Source organism: Camelina sativa, chromosome 16 (genome assembly GCF_000633955.1).
Source record: "Camelina sativa cultivar DH55 chromosome 16, Cs, whole genome shotgun sequence".
Taxonomy (NCBI): domain Eukaryota; kingdom Viridiplantae; phylum Streptophyta; class Magnoliopsida; order Brassicales; family Brassicaceae; genus Camelina; species Camelina sativa.
In genome coordinates this window covers 680,334-698,498 of record NC_025700.1, presented here as the reverse complement: position 1 = coordinate 698,498, position 18,165 = coordinate 680,334, and the positions used below count along the sequence as shown (strand labels likewise).

Below are 18,165 nucleotides of genomic sequence, written 5' to 3'. Positions count from 1 at the left end.
ACGCGTTGTCTCAAACGAAAGAGGTTTGATTCTTAAATTGAGATCGATTAGAATTTGTGAATTGGGGAAATTGAAAATCGATTTCTTAATTTGGGGGTTTTAGAATGTTATAAACAGCGACGTTTTGCTATTAACGGATCTCGTTAACGGATAATTAACCCCGTTTAATTTCTCCGTCTGACTACTTAACGTTGTACTTCAAAAAGCTAGGTCAACGAGAATTTGTGATTAATAATTGATGTTTTTTCCTCCAAACACAAACTTCATGCTTTAAATCGATGAAAATGTAAAGTTGGGGATTTTAACGATATTTTTCCCAATAATTAAACTTTGTTCAATTTGTTTCTCTGGGGATGTAGCTCATATGGTAGAGCGTTCGTTTTGCATGCGAGAGGCACAGGGTCCCTGCATCTCCAAATTCCTTTATAATTTTCCTTTTCTAAGTTTTGGTGGGCCATGGCCCAAGAGACTAACGAAGCCCAAAAAGATACCCAAATGAAATAAGGGTAGTTACGTAACTGAGCATCAAAACCCTAGCGTCTCCTTTCTCTCCTACAAAATCCCCATTTTGAGTGTTTTTTTTGGGTGCAGCCGTAGCCTCAAAAGATGCAGATCTTCGTGAAAACCCTAACGGGGAAGACGATAACCCTAGAGGTCGAGTCCTCCGACACCATCGACAATGTGAAAGCGAAGATCCAAGACAAGGAAGGGATCCCACCGGACCAGCAGCGTTTGATTTTCGCCGGGAAGCAGCTCGAAGACGGCCGCACTCTCGCCGACTACAACATCCAGAAGGAATCGACGCTTCATCTCGTGCTCCGTCTCCGTGGTGGTGCTAAGAAGAGGAAGAAGAAGACTTACACCAAGCCGAAGAAGATCAAGCATAAGCATAAGAAGGTGAAGCTCGCGGTTCTTCAGTTTTACAAAATCGATGGATCTGGTAAAGTTCAGCGTCTGAGGAAGGAGTGTCCTAACGCAACTTGTGGANGAGGCTTGTATAGGTGTTCGCGCTATTGCTGGCCATCCTGAAGAAGAATAGTTACCGCCAGTAGTAATAGATGGTTGTGCTGCGCTTCGGTTAACCGCTGGCCATCCTTCAGAAGGACTAGCAATAGCAGAAGCAGTAGTAGTTCGATTTGTTTGACGTCTTAGACGAGCAGCCATGGTGTTAGTAGGCAAACTTTCCAAGTTCTGTCCAGATCTCGGTGGACCAGAAAGAGGAGGGAAAGCAGATTCTCCAAGACGTGAACCACCACCACCAGAGCTTCCTACAGCTTGTAGATATCGTGAAGAGGGTTCCATATCTGTAGTTGATAGAGATTCCATGGGTTGAATAAGAGAACCAGCATCATCTATGTGAATATTGTTGTTCTCAGAGGATCCAGGTGGTGCACTTGAGGGTGGCGGAGCAGGCTCTTGCCGAGAATACTCAGCCTCAGATAAACGAAGAGCCTCATGAACTGCATGATTATAATCATCATCACCAGGCTCACGACGAAATGATCGGGCTCTTCCACGACGATTCTCTTGATCATTTCCACGTCGATATCGGAAACTTGTTGGTATCTGGAGCGGAATGCAATGTTAAACACAGGCAAGCAAACATAACGATAAATTAACAAAAACAATGGAAAAAGGTGTAACATGCCTGTAATGCAGCGCTGCGCTGAGACCTAGACATTTTACCTCCATGCTCAACAGCGTTATGCCTCTGAAAAAACAAATATAAATCCTTGACAAAAATCCATAGACCGAAACTGAAGAAAAGAAAATTGAGAAATTCTCCACAAGTGTTTACTTTCAATTCTGATTCATTCTGGAAAACTATAAACTTCTTAGCAAGGCAGGAGTCGTCTTCACAAATAAAATGATCTCTGCGGAAGTGAATCTGTTGCAAAAAATAAACAGAATCAGAACAGATGCAGCCACACTTTAACTGAGCTATACTGAAAGTGGTTGATGTTACCTCCAAGTCATCATAGTTTTTGTAATATTCATACTGTCCTGAATTCGACCTATATTGGATATGTTAATTCAATGTCGTCATAGGGATAACACATTCTCAAACATGAAAAATTCATTAATACAAATAGCCAGTACCTTTGGCAAAAATGGCAGGTGTAATGCTCAGTAGTCATGTGAGTATATAATTCATTATCACCATAGAATGGATTCCTACAGAACTCACACATAGGATGTCCAGTAAAGCCTCCCCTTTCGCTCTCAGTACCATCAACTTCAGAGTCACCAGTGTGTATGTGTTGGTTCAGTTGTGCCCTAGTATACAGCTTTTGTTCACATATGAATATCTGTCCACGTAGAGAGAGAGAGACGCACACAGATGTAAAACAAATGAGCAAAACTTAAGAGAAAATACAAGATAGCAAACAATCAGCAGATAATGAAGTTTCAAAGCTCCCACCTTTCGGCCTTCAAGACATAAACCGCACATATGCAATTTGTGCTTATGATATAAATGACCCTTCAACTGTTCAACACTCTTAATACGCTGCCGGTGATGATGTCTTGGTCCAGGTCCTCCTTCCCTTGGTTGATCTTCAGCCTTGTCACAAACACCGCAGGAAAGCCTACACATAGCTTTGATCATCCTGTACTGATCCAAGTCATCAAAGAAAGCCTGAGTGTCTTCATGATACCAGAAGGATCCTACTACTCGACCTTCCTTTGGTGCTGTTGGGAAGGTGGAGAAGTCAGTGATCGTCCTTGTGTAATCACCCAATGCCTGCAAAAATTGTAATCATAAAGTCCCTTAACAGCAATTCATTGGGAGACATATATGACAAAATTACAACAATTTCTTCACTATTAAGTCATTGTAATAGAAATAATCAAATCCCAGCCATCTATCAGATTGAAAAGAAAAAGAAAAAAGAAAAAGAGTAATTGCGATAACATTGGTAACATGGATATATAATTGAAGAGTAAAAAGTAATCAATCACCTTGGTGACGAAGACGATAGGAGACTCGGTCTTACAGATACAGCAACGAGGATCGCCAAGGACGAAACGGAGACGAACGACACATGTTGAGCAAACCTCTCGGTGACCACAAGATCCATAGGCAACCCATTCGAGGTTTTCAGCGCAGACGGCACAGCTATCATCCATGTCTCTTACCTGAATTTGAGATTGAGAATTTGAGAATTTGTGTTTCCAAAGAGATGAGCAAGAGAGAGATCTAGGGTTCTGAAAGAGGGCAGGCTTAAAGGCGAAAGACGAAGAAGAAGAATATGAAAGGTCTTCGAACCATCGAGACCAGTCAAATAAATACCGAAAAAGAATTAAAAATAGGAAAATCCAAACTAATAATTAAAGAGAAAATATCATGTTTAGAGAAGAAAAAACACCAATTGTTTGTTGATTTGCAAATAAACTAGATATTTACAACCTTACTAATATTTGATTTGTATTTTTTAAAATGTACAACTTTACAAATATACATGTATATTCCATCTGTTTCCAATGTGACAAATTTTCTAATTTACCATTAACCCAAAACTTTTTTTTTTAAAAATGATAAATTATTCATTTATATGTATATTCTAATTTTTCTTAATTTATGTGCAATGTATCAAAATGACACTTTTTGTGAGACAGAGAGAGTATTAGTTAGTGTAAAAAGTATTTTTGTTTGAGGTTTATTGTTTTAAAGTATAGGAACTATATAACATACAATTAAATAAATAGTTATTTATAGAAAGAAAATATTGTATGTGTTCATAGAATTAATTCCTATCGTTTTGTAAAATTGAAAACTTAATATTCATAAAACTAATTATAAACTTAATATTTAATGTAAAAGTGAGTGGTTCCTATTGTTTAAGAAATTTTATTAGGATGAAAAATCTTGTTTTCCAAAAAAAAACTTAATATTAATTAATTAAAAGAAAAACAAATTAATAATTAATGTCAATGGCATGATTGTAAATATGTTCTAACTTCAGGATTTATTTGCTAAATGTCTCCAAAAATATATATATATATATATATATATATAGATATATATAGATGACAAACTTTCGTTGACCTAACCTTTTGAGGCACAATGTTAGAGAAATTAGACGGGATTAATTCATTGTTAACGAGATCCGTTAATAGCTAAACGACCCTAATCGATTTCAATTATCCCAAATTAAAAACTCTAATCGATTCTCAATAACTCCGTAAAAGAAGATTGCTACGCGTTGTCTCAAACGAAAGAGGTTTGATTCTTAAATTGAGATCGATTAGAATTTGTGAATTGGGGAAATTGAAAATCGATTTCTTAATTTGGGGGTTTTAGAATGTTATAAACAGCGACGTTTTGCTATTAACGGATCTCGTTAACGGATAATTAACCCCGTTTAATTTCTCCGTCTGACTACTTAACGTTGTACTTCAAAAAGCTAGGTCAACGAGAATTTGTGATTAATAATTGATGTTTTTTCCTCCAAACACAAACTTCATGCTTTAAATCGATGAAAATGTAAAGTTGGGGATTTTAACGATATTTTTCCCAATAATTAAACTTTGTTCAATTTGTTTCTCTGGGGATGTAGCTCATATGGTAGAGCGTTCGTTTTGCATGCGAGAGGCACAGGGTCCCTGCATCTCCAAATTCCTTTATAATTTTCCTTTTCTAAGTTTTGGTGGGCCATGGCCCAAGAGACTAACGAAGCCCAAAAAGATACCCAAATGAAATAAGGGTAGTTACGTAACTGAGCATCAAAACCCTAGCGTCTCCTTTCTCTCCTACAAAATCCCCATTTTGAGTGTTTTTTTTGGGTGCAGCCGTAGCCTCAAAAGATGCAGATCTTCGTGAAAACCCTAACGGGGAAGACGATAACCCTAGAGGTCGAGTCCTCCGACACCATCGACAATGTGAAAGCGAAGATCCAAGACAAGGAAGGGATCCCACCGGACCAGCAGCGTTTGATTTTCGCCGGGAAGCAGCTCGAAGACGGCCGCACTCTCGCCGACTACAACATCCAGAAGGAATCGACGCTTCATCTCGTGCTCCGTCTCCGTGGTGGTGCTAAGAAGAGGAAGAAGAAGACTTACACCAAGCCGAAGAAGATCAAGCATAAGCATAAGAAGGTGAAGCTCGCGGTTCTTCAGTTTTACAAAATCGATGGATCTGGTAAAGTTCAGCGTCTGAGGAAGGAGTGTCCTAACGCAACTTGTGGAGCTGGTACTTTCATGGCGAGTCATTTCGATCGCCATTACTGTGGTAAGTGTGGTCTCACCTACGTTTACCAGAAAGAGGGAGGTGACGAATGATCTGTTCTACTGGTAGATCTCTCTCTCTCTCTCTATCTCTCTATCCTTAAAAAACAGCATTTCGATTTCGGAATTTTGTAAGCTTTTTTGTTGTTTATGGATTCAAATGTTGAACATCGTTTGTTCTGGATTATGAATGGATAAATGTTTTAGGTTCTTAATCAATATTTATTGTGCTGTTCGTTCAATTAGTTGGTTGCAATTACTTTTGAATGATCTCTTCATTTCGAATTGGCTAATTTTGTTTTTGAGAACAATTCAAAATCCTAGCCATGTTGTGCATGCTTAAAACGGTAATTATCAATTGCTCGTAATTTATCTTAGCTTAGTAATGGTGCTGATGATGATCCAAAATTAAGATATTCTTCGTTTATAGTACTTGCGTTTTAGCAGGGTTAACTCCCTCAGATAATAGACGAAAACATCTTGATTCTAAAATTTTGGCACCACTGTTAAGTGATCCGAAGTGTTGTTTCTTTTAGAAGTTTTGTGATGAGTAGAGTACTTCTTAAATTGGTGATGACTGATGTGTGATAGCTTAGCTTAACTTTCTTTTGCTTAACGGCCTGTTTAAAATCTGTTGAGTTGCATATGTTATTTTTCAATTCTTCTTTTGAACTATATTCACACTCAATAATCAGTATATGTACACAAAAATGTAATTACAGACTCCACACACAAAAAGCACACATCTTATGCAAATTTATCTTGAAATAGTTCTCTCTGCTGCTTAGAACCTTTTAAGTCAAATACAATAGCAGCGTGGGAGAGGTTTGTTATTCGTCATCATCAATTATATAATCACCAAAAGCACACCAGTTTCAGCCATCCAACAGATTCCTCAAGCTACGGAATGCATCCGGTGTAAGACTAAAACACCGTCTCTTCTCCATAGGAACCACCGGCTCTTCCCATCGGTCCGCTGTCATAAAACATACTACAACCGCGGTTAAGTTATCAAATGAGTTCCTTCTAAGAGCCTCCATCACAAGCTCTCTCGAACATCTTGTTGGATCGTTATGTCGCTTTAAGCCACGCTTAACAATGCTAACTGCTTCTTGGCTCGTCATGACATCCCAAATCCCGTCGCATCCAATCACAAGAAACTCATCATCCTCGGTTAAAGTTATCTGCTTGATTTCTGGTTCAGAAATTAGCGGACACTGGGAGCCGTGTGGCATTTTTAATTCCCAATCGCCAAGAGCCCGGGTTACAGCTAAGACCTCATTTAGGTAGCCGTCATTATTGATGAAACCGCCTGATTCTTCCACTCTTCTTCTCTCAAGTAGATTAATCGGTTTATGGTCTTCAGACATGTCTATCGCTTTGCCTTTCCTGCATAGAACCGCTCTGCAGTCTCCAGCATTTGCAACCATTAAAAGTCTGCAAAAAAAAAAAAAAACCAAGAACCATGAAACTGCGCTCAAAATATATAAACCAAAATAACCTAACCAGACAACCGATGTCCACACCTAGTTTCAAAAGCAACAACAAAGACAACCGCCCATACTTTTCTTGATCAGATCACAGGTTATATACTTAAAAGTCATTATCTATTATATGCAAGAGCTCGATCTCTTAAGATCCTAGAGATGGATAGACAACTAGAGAAGAAACTGAATGAAAGACGTACCTTCCACAGATAAGAGCAGTGAGAGCAGTGGTACCAGAAGAAGAGCTGATGCTGCAATCTTCTGCCAAAGCAAGATCAGCTTGAAGAAACGCGTTTCTCAATGAACTCTCAACTTCTTCCACATAAACACTATTCACTTCAGATGTTTGTGGAAACTGCTCATCTTCAAAGAAAAACCTAATGGCGTTTTCCCTAACATATGCTGCTGCTTCTGGTCCTCCATGACCGTCAAAAACCTGAACAGAGGAAGTCTTTAAGTCAGAATTTATACTTAAAAGAGCATAAGATTTTTAAGGAAGTTACAAATCAGACATAAGAATTGTAGAGTACCGCATAGAAAGCACTAGGCTTTGGCAACTCGAAGAGACATCCAACTTGAGAAGATAGATCGTCTATGCGAATGTGTTCATCTTCCATGCATCTCTTTGGGCCAATATCAGCAAAGCTTCCAGACCGGATGGTCGGAACATAATCTGAGACACTTGGATCACAATCACCCTGCTTCAAAAAGGTAAATACAACACGTTATTGAAAACATAGATCAAAATCTCAGCAGTGATTATAACAGCTTATCCTGACAGAAGAAATCAAAATCTATAAACACTTAAAAAAAAAAAAAAGAGTTCTCAAATCTCCAATTAATGAAAAAATAAAAACTAAAAGGCTTTTTCTTAGACGCATGCTCAATTTTAGCAATAATTGAAACACAACCAGTTAAGACAAGACACAATAACTAAACAACAGAGGGCTTCTCCAGCAAGACCACCAGCTTTTAAAGTTTCAGACAACAAGTATCTAACTTTTTTCAACGACACGTAAACAAACATAAACTAGAGGTCCTCTAAGAAAGTGTCCTAAACCGTTTCAAATTCCTATAGGGTCATCTATCTTCTCTGATTTATCATACTACAGAATCCTATATGCCTACCAAACAATTCAGCCATATTCCTAATGATTGACGGTTATGATTTCAGAAACCACCAGCTTCTTTTCAATTCTCTTTCACAAAGTACCCAGAAAGAAAAAAAAAAAAAAAAAAGGAAAAGGAAAAAGTAAACTTCAAAAGACATACCACAACCAGAGGAGAAGTCGATAAACTTGCGGAAACCGACTGAGTAAAACCCAATTTAGGAGAAGAAACGGGAGATTTAACGGCGGAAGAAACTCGATCGAACAACTCAATCTCCAGAACCGCCGGTAAACTATGTTGAAATACAACCTCTGCTTCTGCTACCATCTGTCTCTTTCCTCTTCACAATCAGTTTCAATTTCAATTTCACAACAACAACAAGATCAAACCCTCTTCTTCTCTTTCTTTGTTACTCGAAATCTCTGATTAAATTAGTTTTTTTTTTAGTTCTCTCTCGAATTCGTCACTTTGTGTTCAACGAAGGATTGACAATTTCGAAGTTGGCGTGTGTGTTTTTATTTCTCTCGCAGGGACGAAATTTCTGAGCCGCGTGGGTCTTTTTTTTTTTTCAATATATAAAAAAATAAGACACTCGGAGATTTTGTGGGTGACTTGGTTAACCGGTTAATTACAGTTGACACGTGGCGGTTATCTGTGCCGAGTCGGTTGCTTATGTTAGATTATATTATCTTTTTAAGTTTTGTGGATTACACACACACGGCTAAGACTAAGCCCTAATTATGCCACGTGTCATTCCAGCTTTGACGCGCGTACCCTTGAACTTACCCGAGACGAGAGGACACTCTTGGAAATAAAAAGGGGATCTTTCTGTGATATGATTAAATATTCAGGGTTACTTTTGTAAATCCAGAACTCTCTCGACCAGAATCTTTAAAGCCTTTGTTCGTGTCCACACTTGCGTTTTCGTGAATTGACGATCTTACCCCTGACTTGTATGATCACCCGGCGGCGTTTTGCTGTGAGATGATGAATCTGGACCGTTAAAACTTGTGCTCGGATCCCAAGTTTTATCGACTTGTCATGCCACGCCATTGCTCCTTTTTCTTTTTCGATTTTTTTTATTTATTTATTTTTTGTTATACTTGTTTTAGTGGCATCTATCTTTACACATTTGCATACAGATCAACAAGTTTAAGTGCTCGTTATGATCCAAAGACCAAAAGCCATCACCTAATTCTTTATTTTATATATGGTCTTTATTTTCTTCTCAATTTGACTGTTTCGTTATATACTAACTTATAAGCAAATTAAAATATCTGAATTGGCATTTAGTCAAGCTTTATTATTTGCCTTTCAGCCTTTGTGTTAAATATTGTTTCTTTTAGACTAAATCAAGATGCTTATGATCTAACGTGTTGCTAAAATGAGAAACGTGTTTCGTGGAAAGTCTAATAACCAATTATAAATAATCTAGATCCAGAACTCTTCGTCTTTTAGCTTAGCAACAAAATATCTAAACAATAGTNTTTTTTTTTTTCAATATATAAAAAAATAAGACACTCGGAGATTTTGTGGGTGACTTGGTTAACCGGTTAATTACAGTTGACACGTGGCGGTTATCTGTGCCGAGTCGGTTGCTTATGTTAGATTATATTATCTTTTTAAGTTTTGTGGATTACACACACACGGCTAAGACTAAGCCCTAATTATGCCACGTGTCATTCCAGCTTTGACGCGCGTACCCTTGAACTTACCCGAGACGAGAGGACACTCTTGGAAATAAAAAGGGGATCTTTCTGTGATATGATTAAATATTCAGGGTTACTTTTGTAAATCCAGAACTCTCTCGACCAGAATCTTTAAAGCCTTTGTTCGTGTCCACACTTGCGTTTTCGTGAATTGACGATCTTACCCCTGACTTGTATGATCACCCGGCGGCGTTTTGCTGTGAGATGATGAATCTGGACCGTTAAAACTTGTGCTCGGATCCCAAGTTTTATCGACTTGTCATGCCACGCCATTGCTCCTTTTTCTTTTTCGATTTTTTTTATTTATTTATTTTTTGTTATACTTGTTTTAGTGGCATCTATCTTTACACATTTGCATACAGATCAACAAGTTTAAGTGCTCGTTATGATCCAAAGACCAAAAGCCATCACCTAATTCTTTATTTTATATATGGTCTTTATTTTCTTCTCAATTTGACTGTTTCGTTATATACTAACTTATAAGCAAATTAAAATATCTGAATTGGCATTTAGTCAAGCTTTATTATTTGCCTTTCAGCCTTTGTGTTAAATATTGTTTCTTTTAGACTAAATCAAGATGCTTATGATCTAACGTGTTGCTAAAATGAGAAACGTGTTTCGTGGAAAGTCTAATAACCAATTATAAATAATCTAGATCCAGAACTCTTCGTCTTTTAGCTTAGCAACAAAATATCTAAACAATAGTAACAATTAACAACTAATTAGCATATATGACTCAGTGTTACTGTTAATTATGTCGGTGTGAAGACTTAAGACCATTTGACAGTATCGTCACGTTGATGATGAGTGATGACGATGCACGAACGCGTTTGATGGGCTATAATTTAGAAGAAAGCCCATAAGACTTTGAACTTGAAGTATTTATAGCCCATTGAACTCAGTATGTTTCGTTTTTAAAAAGAAATTAGCGGAGGACCTAGCTAGAAAACATGAGACAAAACTAGACTGGTTTTAATCAAGTTAAGTTACTGTGGTATAGACAAAGACGAAACGTGGGAAATGGTCAACGAGAATGTCTAATCTAATTTCCGACCATCAAAAAGCGACTTGAAGAGTACGTAGGGTTTTTGCTTTTATGGGACTTCTGTTATTGGTCCAACTCACAGAGGATAAAACACAGTTTAAGACAAAGATCTCTTGACGAATTAAAGACATTGACGTAAGCCTGTTTAGTTATCACTATTGTAGTCTCACCGATCTGTCAAGTCCATTTGGCTTATTCCAATGAAAAAAATGAGCAAGAATTTTCCATTACTCAACCTTTTGTTGGCCACTAAAACTTGTTTCAAAAAATTATGTAGTAGTGTTTATAGAATGTGTAAATGTTCTATCAAGAACAGTTCTTGTAAGTATTTAACAAAATTTAGCTATATAATAACAGCCTTTTATGGTTTGAAATATTTACATTTATATTAAAATTATTGAAAATGATCTATAAAATTTCCAAGTCTGTCGATATCAGCAAATGGTCGATGAGTCCACTCTTTTTGTGTGTGTTCTAATAATGAGAACTTCAAAAATGATCAAAAGTTTTTAACTCTTTTTTTTTTCCAGTTCTAATAGTAATTGTATTTTTACTTTAAATTCGTTTCTCAAGAAGTTGACCCTTGTCTTGTTTTGTAGCACATGCAAGTGCGCTCTTGTTCGAACTACATAACCAAAGCCACTCTCTGTGAACCCAAAAAGATATTTGGTTTTGCTTTAGCTTTATAACTAACTTTTTCTTGCCGTTCTTCTTTTTCATGTTTCCATTCGATTTGGTGCTATCTTTTTCGTGAAAGTAAGGTTATGATGATGATGGTGTGGTCCTCAAACCCCTTCCAAGTACGTTAATTTGGTGCTATTGTACTACTACATAACAGTGTTGTGGCTATATACTCTATAGTTAGTATATGTCTTTTGTTAAATTTGTGATATGTTCAATCTTTGTTTTCCTGAAGCAATGTGTAAGCAAGTTTAGACTTTTAATTTAGCTTTTCTTGGTTCAACTGATAGTTTGTTTTTCACAGACACAGAAGAAATAAATATAAAAAGATCCTTTATTACTAGTAACTACATATATAGTATATAATTTACCGACATTCCACAGGGTAAGTAAGAGATTTTACAATGATTCGAGATCAAAAGCAGAAATGCAAACATACAAACATAGGTAAAGGAGAAAACCCAAGAAAGCATTAGACCCAAGATCAGTTAATCAACTAATTTTTAAACATATACTCTCCTCCAGTTTTATCAAGCCTCCATAATGGCTAAACTCATTTTGACGACGATGATGGGTTTAACGGACTCGGCTTTGCACTATTTTGCCCTTTTCCGGCAACCCTAGGACTCATCTCACCTCTTAAATCATTCACTCTAGGACTAAACACTTGAGAAAGATTACGATTATAAACTGGAGTTGAAGTTGAGCTAGTAACTTTAGGACTACATGTGTGTCTAAACTCTCCTCTGCTTCTTGTAATAAACTCATCAAGAATCTCAGAATCACATGGATACGAAGCTGTTGATCCCATCTCAGCTTCCTGCAAAATCTAAAATCTGTTAACAACTATTCAAGAAATTAAAGAAAAATGGATATTGATTTGAATTTGTAATGGAGCCCTTTACCGGTACTGCAAGATTGAAAGGTAAAGCGGGTGCTTCTTCATACTCTGCTGCGTCTAAGTCCTGAAGATGAGCACTTTTGAAGAATCTTGGGAGGATATATTGCCTTACGGGTATTAGAAACATGATCATTAGAGGGAACATAACTCCAGCGATTGGGATCCACGTGAGACCAAAGCAGGTTAAAAGATAAGTTGTTTGGAAAATAGTGAACATTGCAATCGTTTTGAATGGAACAGTTTCCACAAATGTCGCGTGGTTATCTTCAAGAACCCTGCAAATTTGGTAAGTAGTTGAGTAAACCATTCTTGAGAAAGTAAAAGGCTATAAAAAAGATTAAGATTATACTTGAATCTACGGCTTGGGGCTGTGAAGAGAAGCAATATTCTTTCCCAGAATTGGTTTCCGGGTAGGCTTTCAATTGCCATGAAAGCAAAGTAGCCCCAAAGGACTGATGTAGGGATCATTTTAAGGAGAGGCATAGCTGCAACACATCCTCCAACCATTATTGCTTGAAGCAAGTTGCTCACTCTTTGTTCTTTGACTTCAATTGGCAATAAATCATCGATCTCTTTCTCAATATCAAACAGAGTTTCATCAACTGGAGCATCGAGATTCCCTGTGAATGTCGTCGCTTGGATTGTTGATTCTCTCAGCTCTTTCAAACCCTGCGGAAGAGATAGTTTACCCTCCATTTAGCCCTTAACCATATTACTACATTGAAAATTTTAAAAGTTATACAGAAGATTCTTTACTTGAGGCTGCTGGTAGACTAATGGAGTCTGCATTTGATTATAAACATCTTGCATATTTCCATACAACTGTCCTAGGCTCGCATTCTGCTTGATGCTTCTGCGCGCCGTTGCAACTAATCTGTTCCGAAGCAGCTGTGGAAAGAGCAAACAACAAGCTTAAATCCAAGGCCTAAAGGGGAAAACAATCCAAAAAAAACAATCGATGTTAGTAAGGTACCTGATATTTTAGTGTTGCTAAGCTCTTGGTATGCATTGGTGATTGAGGGATGACTCCATTAGATGGAGGGATTCCAAGTAGACCACACATTAAGGTCTGAAAATGGTGGAGTTAGTTAGGAGATTGAGCCCAAGAAGAAGAAGCAATTACTATTTCCTGCAGATTCTTACCAGAAACCCAAGAAGAAGCAGATCATAGTGGTAAGAAGATGGTTTTCTCAAATTGAATTCTTTCTGTTGTGCGAGTTGTGATGCTACGCTATGGTCAAAGTAGTAGAAAACTGCAATCATTGTTGCTGGAATGAATGCTCCAATAATGTAGACAACTGGAACTTGAAGCATCTCCTGAAGAAATCAAAGTCACTAGTCATTAGTCATATTTTCTTGTGGGGTGTGTTTGAAATTTCAAGATAGAGACACACCTTAACAACGGTCCAATTCTCATAAGCGCCAGGGGACCAAGGATTTGGGCTAAAAAGTCGCCGAGGAATTCCTTTTGGAACATCTCCTGTTGGGATGTAGGAGACACCGGTCCACACCAGAACCATGAGTGGCACACCATAGTCAGCTACTAAACTTCTAAGCCAGCCTGTTCCAAGAATAATGTTTTTAATAAAGGGAAATTAAGTGTCTTCAAGAACAAGGAATATTTGACTGAGATCTCCCCACTTGTAAGCAATGACTGCTTAATTGATCATTGATTGCTCAAGATCCTTAGAATAAGGAGATTCCAGATCATTAAAGTTAAAGAAAAAAAAAGTTGACTAACTGCTTCGTTACCTGTTCCATATCTCCATGACCTGGCTTTTCTGCTTCTAAGTGCAGTAATAAGAAGACCAAAGGAAAGAACCAAAGCAAACATCCCATTTGCAAATCTCCAGGAAGGTAAAAACTCCAGAAGTTTCAGATCCTCTCTCTCAGGAGAGCGGAATTCATCCACTAATCCCTGGATTGTACAATTAAAGCATTAGAGGCAATTAAAATACAATTTCTTGGTATCGGAAAAAAAAAATGGAAGTCATGCTACTTTGATGGCTTCTTGCATGAAGAGCATAGCTATAAGAAGTCCAAACAGTTCTCCAGCTACTCTGGTGAATCTGTTGATAATTGAACAAGCTCCAGATATAGCCAATACAAACAGTATCAGCGAAGTCCAAACACAAACCCTGCACATATATAACAAGATTACCACCACCTCGTGCTCACTATTTAACAAGATTAACAATCGAATTAGGAGAAAACTTTACCATCCAGACCAAGCCAAAAACAAATTGCGTCCCAATTCAGGTCTCCCCTTGGCAAAGTTAAACATGAATGTGTACATAATTACAGTTGGCTCTGCAACTCCAAGTATAAGCAGAGGTTGGCCTCCGATGATGGAGTGAATGATTCCACAAATGGCTGTAGAGGCCAGCGTCTGAACAGCAGTAAGAACTCCATCTACAAATGACCAAATCCGATTCAAGTTGCTAACATTCATAAAGCTGATAACTTTATGTCAGAGGAGAAGATTCAGTACCAGTGCTTCGCTCCAATTGTTCGCCGAATGAAATAACAGGAATCGCAGACGCGAAGAAGATATATGTGGTGGGAGCCAGAATCCTACAGTATTGATCAATCATATAAGATGAAAAAACTCATTAAAAAGAAAAAACAGAGAAATTTTGAAAAGTTGAGCTAACTATATAGTACCTGAATCCAGCTTTGATTCCTCCGGTCCAATCTTGTTTATAGCACATCAACCTTCCTTTAAGATCATTCTTGATACCTTCAAACGGAACAAAAGTCTCTTCCATGATTGGCGTCTCTCTCTCTGTAATATACTCTGTTTCTGAGTTCCTCTGTTTTTTTTCTCTCAGACAAATCGTCAAACACTTGGAGAGCTTCTTTTAGTTAAACACCTCCGGGGAAGAGGTAGAAGACATGAGAGGGGAGACACGAAAAGGAGACTACTTGAAAACGAACAAACCCATGTTACAGAACATTTCCTAATACAAGTTTAGGGGATAGAAAAGAGATGTACAAAAATCCAAATAGAAGACCCAGAAGCAAAGATTAAGGAGCTCGTAACAAGAATAAATCTCGTTGATGGAGATTGGGAACGATTCATAGACCAAATTTACATGATAAAGAGAGTTTTCTTTGAGAAGCAATAATGAAGATAAAAAAAAAAAAAAAAAAAAAGGGGACTGTGTAAATTGTTTGGATGACAAGAAAGTGGCAAAAGTAGTAGTTTCAGCTGTGGGGGAATTGCAATGTAATGTCTTTGGTGGCAAGGAAGAAGAAGGCCGAAGCATCGTTATATATAATAATAGCCCTCCTTCTAATATTAATCATAATGACGGAAATTAAACTAATTAACTAATCATTAGCCGAAGCCGAAGCGCGTGAAAGTTTCGACGGTGAGAGTAGACGAAGACGACTCTTTTTGCACAATAAATACAATCATTGTTTATGCAGCCCACCGTTACCTTTGACCTTTTATATTGTTATACTATTCATCATATTTTTACAAGATTTAATAGTTTTTTTTTTTTAATTCTTTTAGAGTTTATACTTTATAGGTTGTATTACTAGTATTCCTGGTAATATACCGTTCGTCTATATAGTGAATATAATTCTGATTTTCGGCTTTTTTCTGTCTATCTTGTTTATAGTGGTTTACAAAAAATAATATCTTTTAATATATTATATTCAGTTTCTATATTAGTATTAAAAATGTATAAGTAAGGTCCACATTGTTCCAAAAAGAAAGTTACAATGACGGCTAATTGTTTTCAAAAGTTTTGTAGAACCGGTAGGGGTTGGCGTTGGGTTTTTCAGTTCAGTTTTTTTGGTTTACAGTTTTTTTTGATTTTGTAAAAATGAAACCATAAAGAAACCATATGCAATTCAGTTTGGTTACGGTTCAGTTTTACGGTTTATGGTTTTTTCGGTTTCATCAGAAATGAAACCATATAAAAACTATATGTATCACAGTTTGGTTCGGTTTTGGTTTGGTTCCGGTTTTTAACGGTAATTTCATGCATTTAAAACATAAATAGTTAATACATAACTAAAAATTAGCATCAAAGTAATTATGAATATATATAGGTTAAGGAATAAAAACTTAGGTTAAGGTTTTGTAATTCGATAGATTAATAGGAGATCAATAATTAAAGCCCAATAAAGAAAAAAAATTATTGATATTTGTTGAAACGAGAAACAACAAATAAATTGATTCGAATGAGAGATAAAATCTAGGCGGACTTTCGGTTTCAATCGAAGTGAACTGAGAAGAATGACGAACTGGACTTTGGTATTAGACTTTTTTGTTGGTCGTAGCTTAAAGATTACACATATCTCTTTCCTATCTCTATCATCCCATATATAAACTAATCCGGCCTTCGAACTGTCTTCTCCATTTTCTCCGACGATCTCGGCCCGTATCCCATGATTTCCTCCGGAGATTGACCTCGACGTTCCTTCTCCTACGGGATCCTCTTTCTGGGCTTGCGACAGGCCCACTTCCGCGGCAGACAATCAGCCCATGTTGGGCTTTTTCCGTTGGCCTTGAGATTGTTGAAACCCAACACCAACAATATTGTTATACAAAATAATTTATAAGCTTGAGAAACTAATTAGTAATTATATCTAATTATCCTAATTTTTATAAAAAACCAAAAAAATCATTCGGTTGTACGGTTTTTAACCAGACCAAACCTAAACCAAATGGTTAATTAAAATGAAAACAAACAGATTTTTAGATTTAACTATAACCAAACCAAACCATTTAATTTGGTTTGGTTCGGTTTGGTTTTTTGAATTTCGGTTTTTTTGCCCACCCCTAGAACCGGCCATGCATAAATCTCACTTTGTATAGAATAGTTTAATGGCTTGTAGTCTATTGGTTCATATTAAGTATTGTCGTTGTGTCAATACATGTCTGTTGGATATGGGCTGCGCCCAATATGCCACTCGGCCCAACAACACAGATTAATTGTGATTTCAGCCCGACAAAATTTGGAGACAGTCATTAACACTCTGTCAAGGGTAACCTCGACATTTCGCGATGGGAACCCTAGGTCAACAATCCGCTATAAAAGGAGAGGACATTTATTGGAAGAGGGGCGAGACCCTCGAACAATACCCAGAGAGCAATACTTTGCGTTTGAAACCGTTATTATTTTCTGTATAATTCCTTTTAGCTTCCGAGCTCGTCATTATTAGCTTGTTAGTTCTCCTGTGAACAGACGAGCTCAATCTTGACTCGTTTTAGTGACGACCGCACGTTTTTATCGTTAATAAAAGAACCAACTTCACTCTTCCCCCGAAAATCTTTATTTACTTAGTGTTGTGCAATCTCCAGTACAAACAATTGGCGCCCACCGTGGGGCAAGAGTAAAGCGTTACTTTTGACGAATCAAGACCGACGATCCTGTCTCAAGAGTCATGACGTACCCTAGCGAAAACTTCAACGAAGAAACAGAGCAGCCAACGGAGCAGCGATGGGGGCGAACGAGAATGATCCGAAACCGTTTTTAACTTCAATGAGTTTTGCAATCAGCCGAGCTCATTTCAGCGACGAAGAGTACGAAGCTGGCTGTTGCCAGCTATTCGTCGAGAATCTAGCCCACAAAGCTCTGGGGTGGTTCTCCCGGCTCCCGCAGAACTCGATACGGAGCTATCACGAGCTGACCACCGCCTTTCTCCAACATCGCTCTACGTTTATGATTCGAGGTGCCTCGAACGCCGATCTCTGGAACATGTTCCAGCGGAACGACGAATCTCTCCGAGACTTCATGGAGAAATTTAAAAGAATCGTCTCGAAGCTCTCGATTGCTGACGACACAGCAATATCAGCTCTCCGAAATGCTCTCGCATATGGGTCTCAATTTAGGGACGATATTATCATATACGAGCCTCTGACTCTCAACGATACACTGCACCGGGATAACAAGTACATCGAGGTAGAAAAAGAGAAAGACACAAGGTCAAACCATCCATCAATATAACCGTTCGTGGAACTCAGCCAAATCGAAAAATAACAAGACG

General features: G+C 37.6%; 4 protein-coding genes across 5 annotated transcripts; 1 reads left to right on the top strand and 3 right to left on the bottom strand.

Moving 5' to 3' along the window:
- Window positions 649–3,271, bottom strand: LOC104753182 (E3 ubiquitin-protein ligase hel2). The gene is made up of 7 exons (XM_010475472.1): window positions 2,962–3,271; window positions 2,423–2,743; window positions 2,101–2,309; window positions 1,967–2,015; window positions 1,799–1,888; window positions 1,649–1,711; window positions 649–1,566 (listed from the first exon to the last, which is right to left on the bottom strand). The coding sequence occupies exons 1-7, from the start codon at window positions 3,127–3,129 to the stop codon at window positions 649–651; spliced, it is 1,818 nt and encodes a 605-aa protein (XP_010473774.1). The 5' UTR covers window positions 3,130–3,271.
- LOC104749093 (ubiquitin-40S ribosomal protein S27a-2-like) lies at window positions 4,763–5,447 on the top strand. The gene has a single exon (XM_010470674.2). It carries the CDS (start codon window positions 4,807–4,809, stop codon window positions 5,278–5,280), a length of 474 nt encoding a protein of 157 aa, XP_010468976.1. The 5' UTR covers window positions 4,763–4,806; the 3' UTR covers window positions 5,281–5,447.
- LOC104749091 (probable protein phosphatase 2C 49) lies at window positions 5,875–8,381 on the bottom strand. Of its 2 annotated transcripts, none has more exons than XM_010470671.2 (4): window positions 7,986–8,381; window positions 7,244–7,414; window positions 6,914–7,149; window positions 5,875–6,663 (listed from the first exon to the last, which is right to left on the bottom strand). In XM_010470671.2, exons 1-4 carry the CDS (start codon window positions 8,148–8,150, stop codon window positions 6,102–6,104), a joined length of 1,134 nt encoding a protein of 377 aa, XP_010468973.1. In that variant the 5' UTR covers window positions 8,151–8,381; the 3' UTR covers window positions 5,875–6,101. The 2 variants fall into 2 exon arrangements, with proteins under 2 accessions (XP_010468973.1, XP_010468974.1); XM_010470672.2 differs by having other exon boundaries at window positions 7,244–7,411.
- On the bottom strand, window positions 11,575–15,394 carry LOC104749090 (probable boron transporter 2). Its single transcript, XM_010470670.1, has 12 exons — window positions 14,824–15,394; window positions 14,651–14,733; window positions 14,379–14,571; window positions 14,159–14,297; window positions 13,912–14,077; window positions 13,554–13,720; window positions 13,303–13,476; window positions 13,133–13,228; window positions 12,916–13,047; window positions 12,509–12,828; window positions 12,164–12,434; window positions 11,575–12,078 (listed from the first exon to the last, which is right to left on the bottom strand). The coding sequence occupies exons 1-12, from the start codon at window positions 14,925–14,927 to the stop codon at window positions 11,812–11,814; spliced, it is 2,112 nt and encodes a 703-aa protein (XP_010468972.1). The 5' UTR covers window positions 14,928–15,394; the 3' UTR covers window positions 11,575–11,811.

Coding starts and splice junctions, on each gene's coding strand:
- LOC104749093 (XM_010470674.2), top strand. CDS start 4,807: ATGCAGATCTTCGTGAAAACCCTAACGGGGAAGACGATAACCCTAGAG.
- LOC104749091 (XM_010470671.2), bottom strand. CDS start 8,150: ATGGTAGCAGAAGCAGAGGTTGTATTTCAACATAGTTTACCGGCGGTT. Junction 7,415..7,985: donor CGACTTCTCCTCTGGTTGTG/GTATGTCTTTTG, acceptor ACCTTTTTGAAG/CAGGGTGATTGTGATCCAAG. Junction 7,150..7,243: donor AGCCTAGTGCTTTCTATGCG/GTACTCTACAAT, acceptor TCCTCTGTTCAG/GTTTTTGACGGTCATGGAGG.
- LOC104749090 (XM_010470670.1), bottom strand. CDS start 14,927: ATGGAAGAGACTTTTGTTCCGTTTGAAGGTATCAAGAATGATCTTAAA. Junction 14,078..14,158: donor TCATGCAAGAAGCCATCAAA/GTAGCATGACTT, acceptor TGTACAATCCAG/GGATTAGTGGATGAATTCCG. Junction 12,435..12,508: donor GCCCCAAGCCGTAGATTCAA/GTATAATCTTAA, acceptor CCAAATTTGCAG/GGTTCTTGAAGATAACCACG.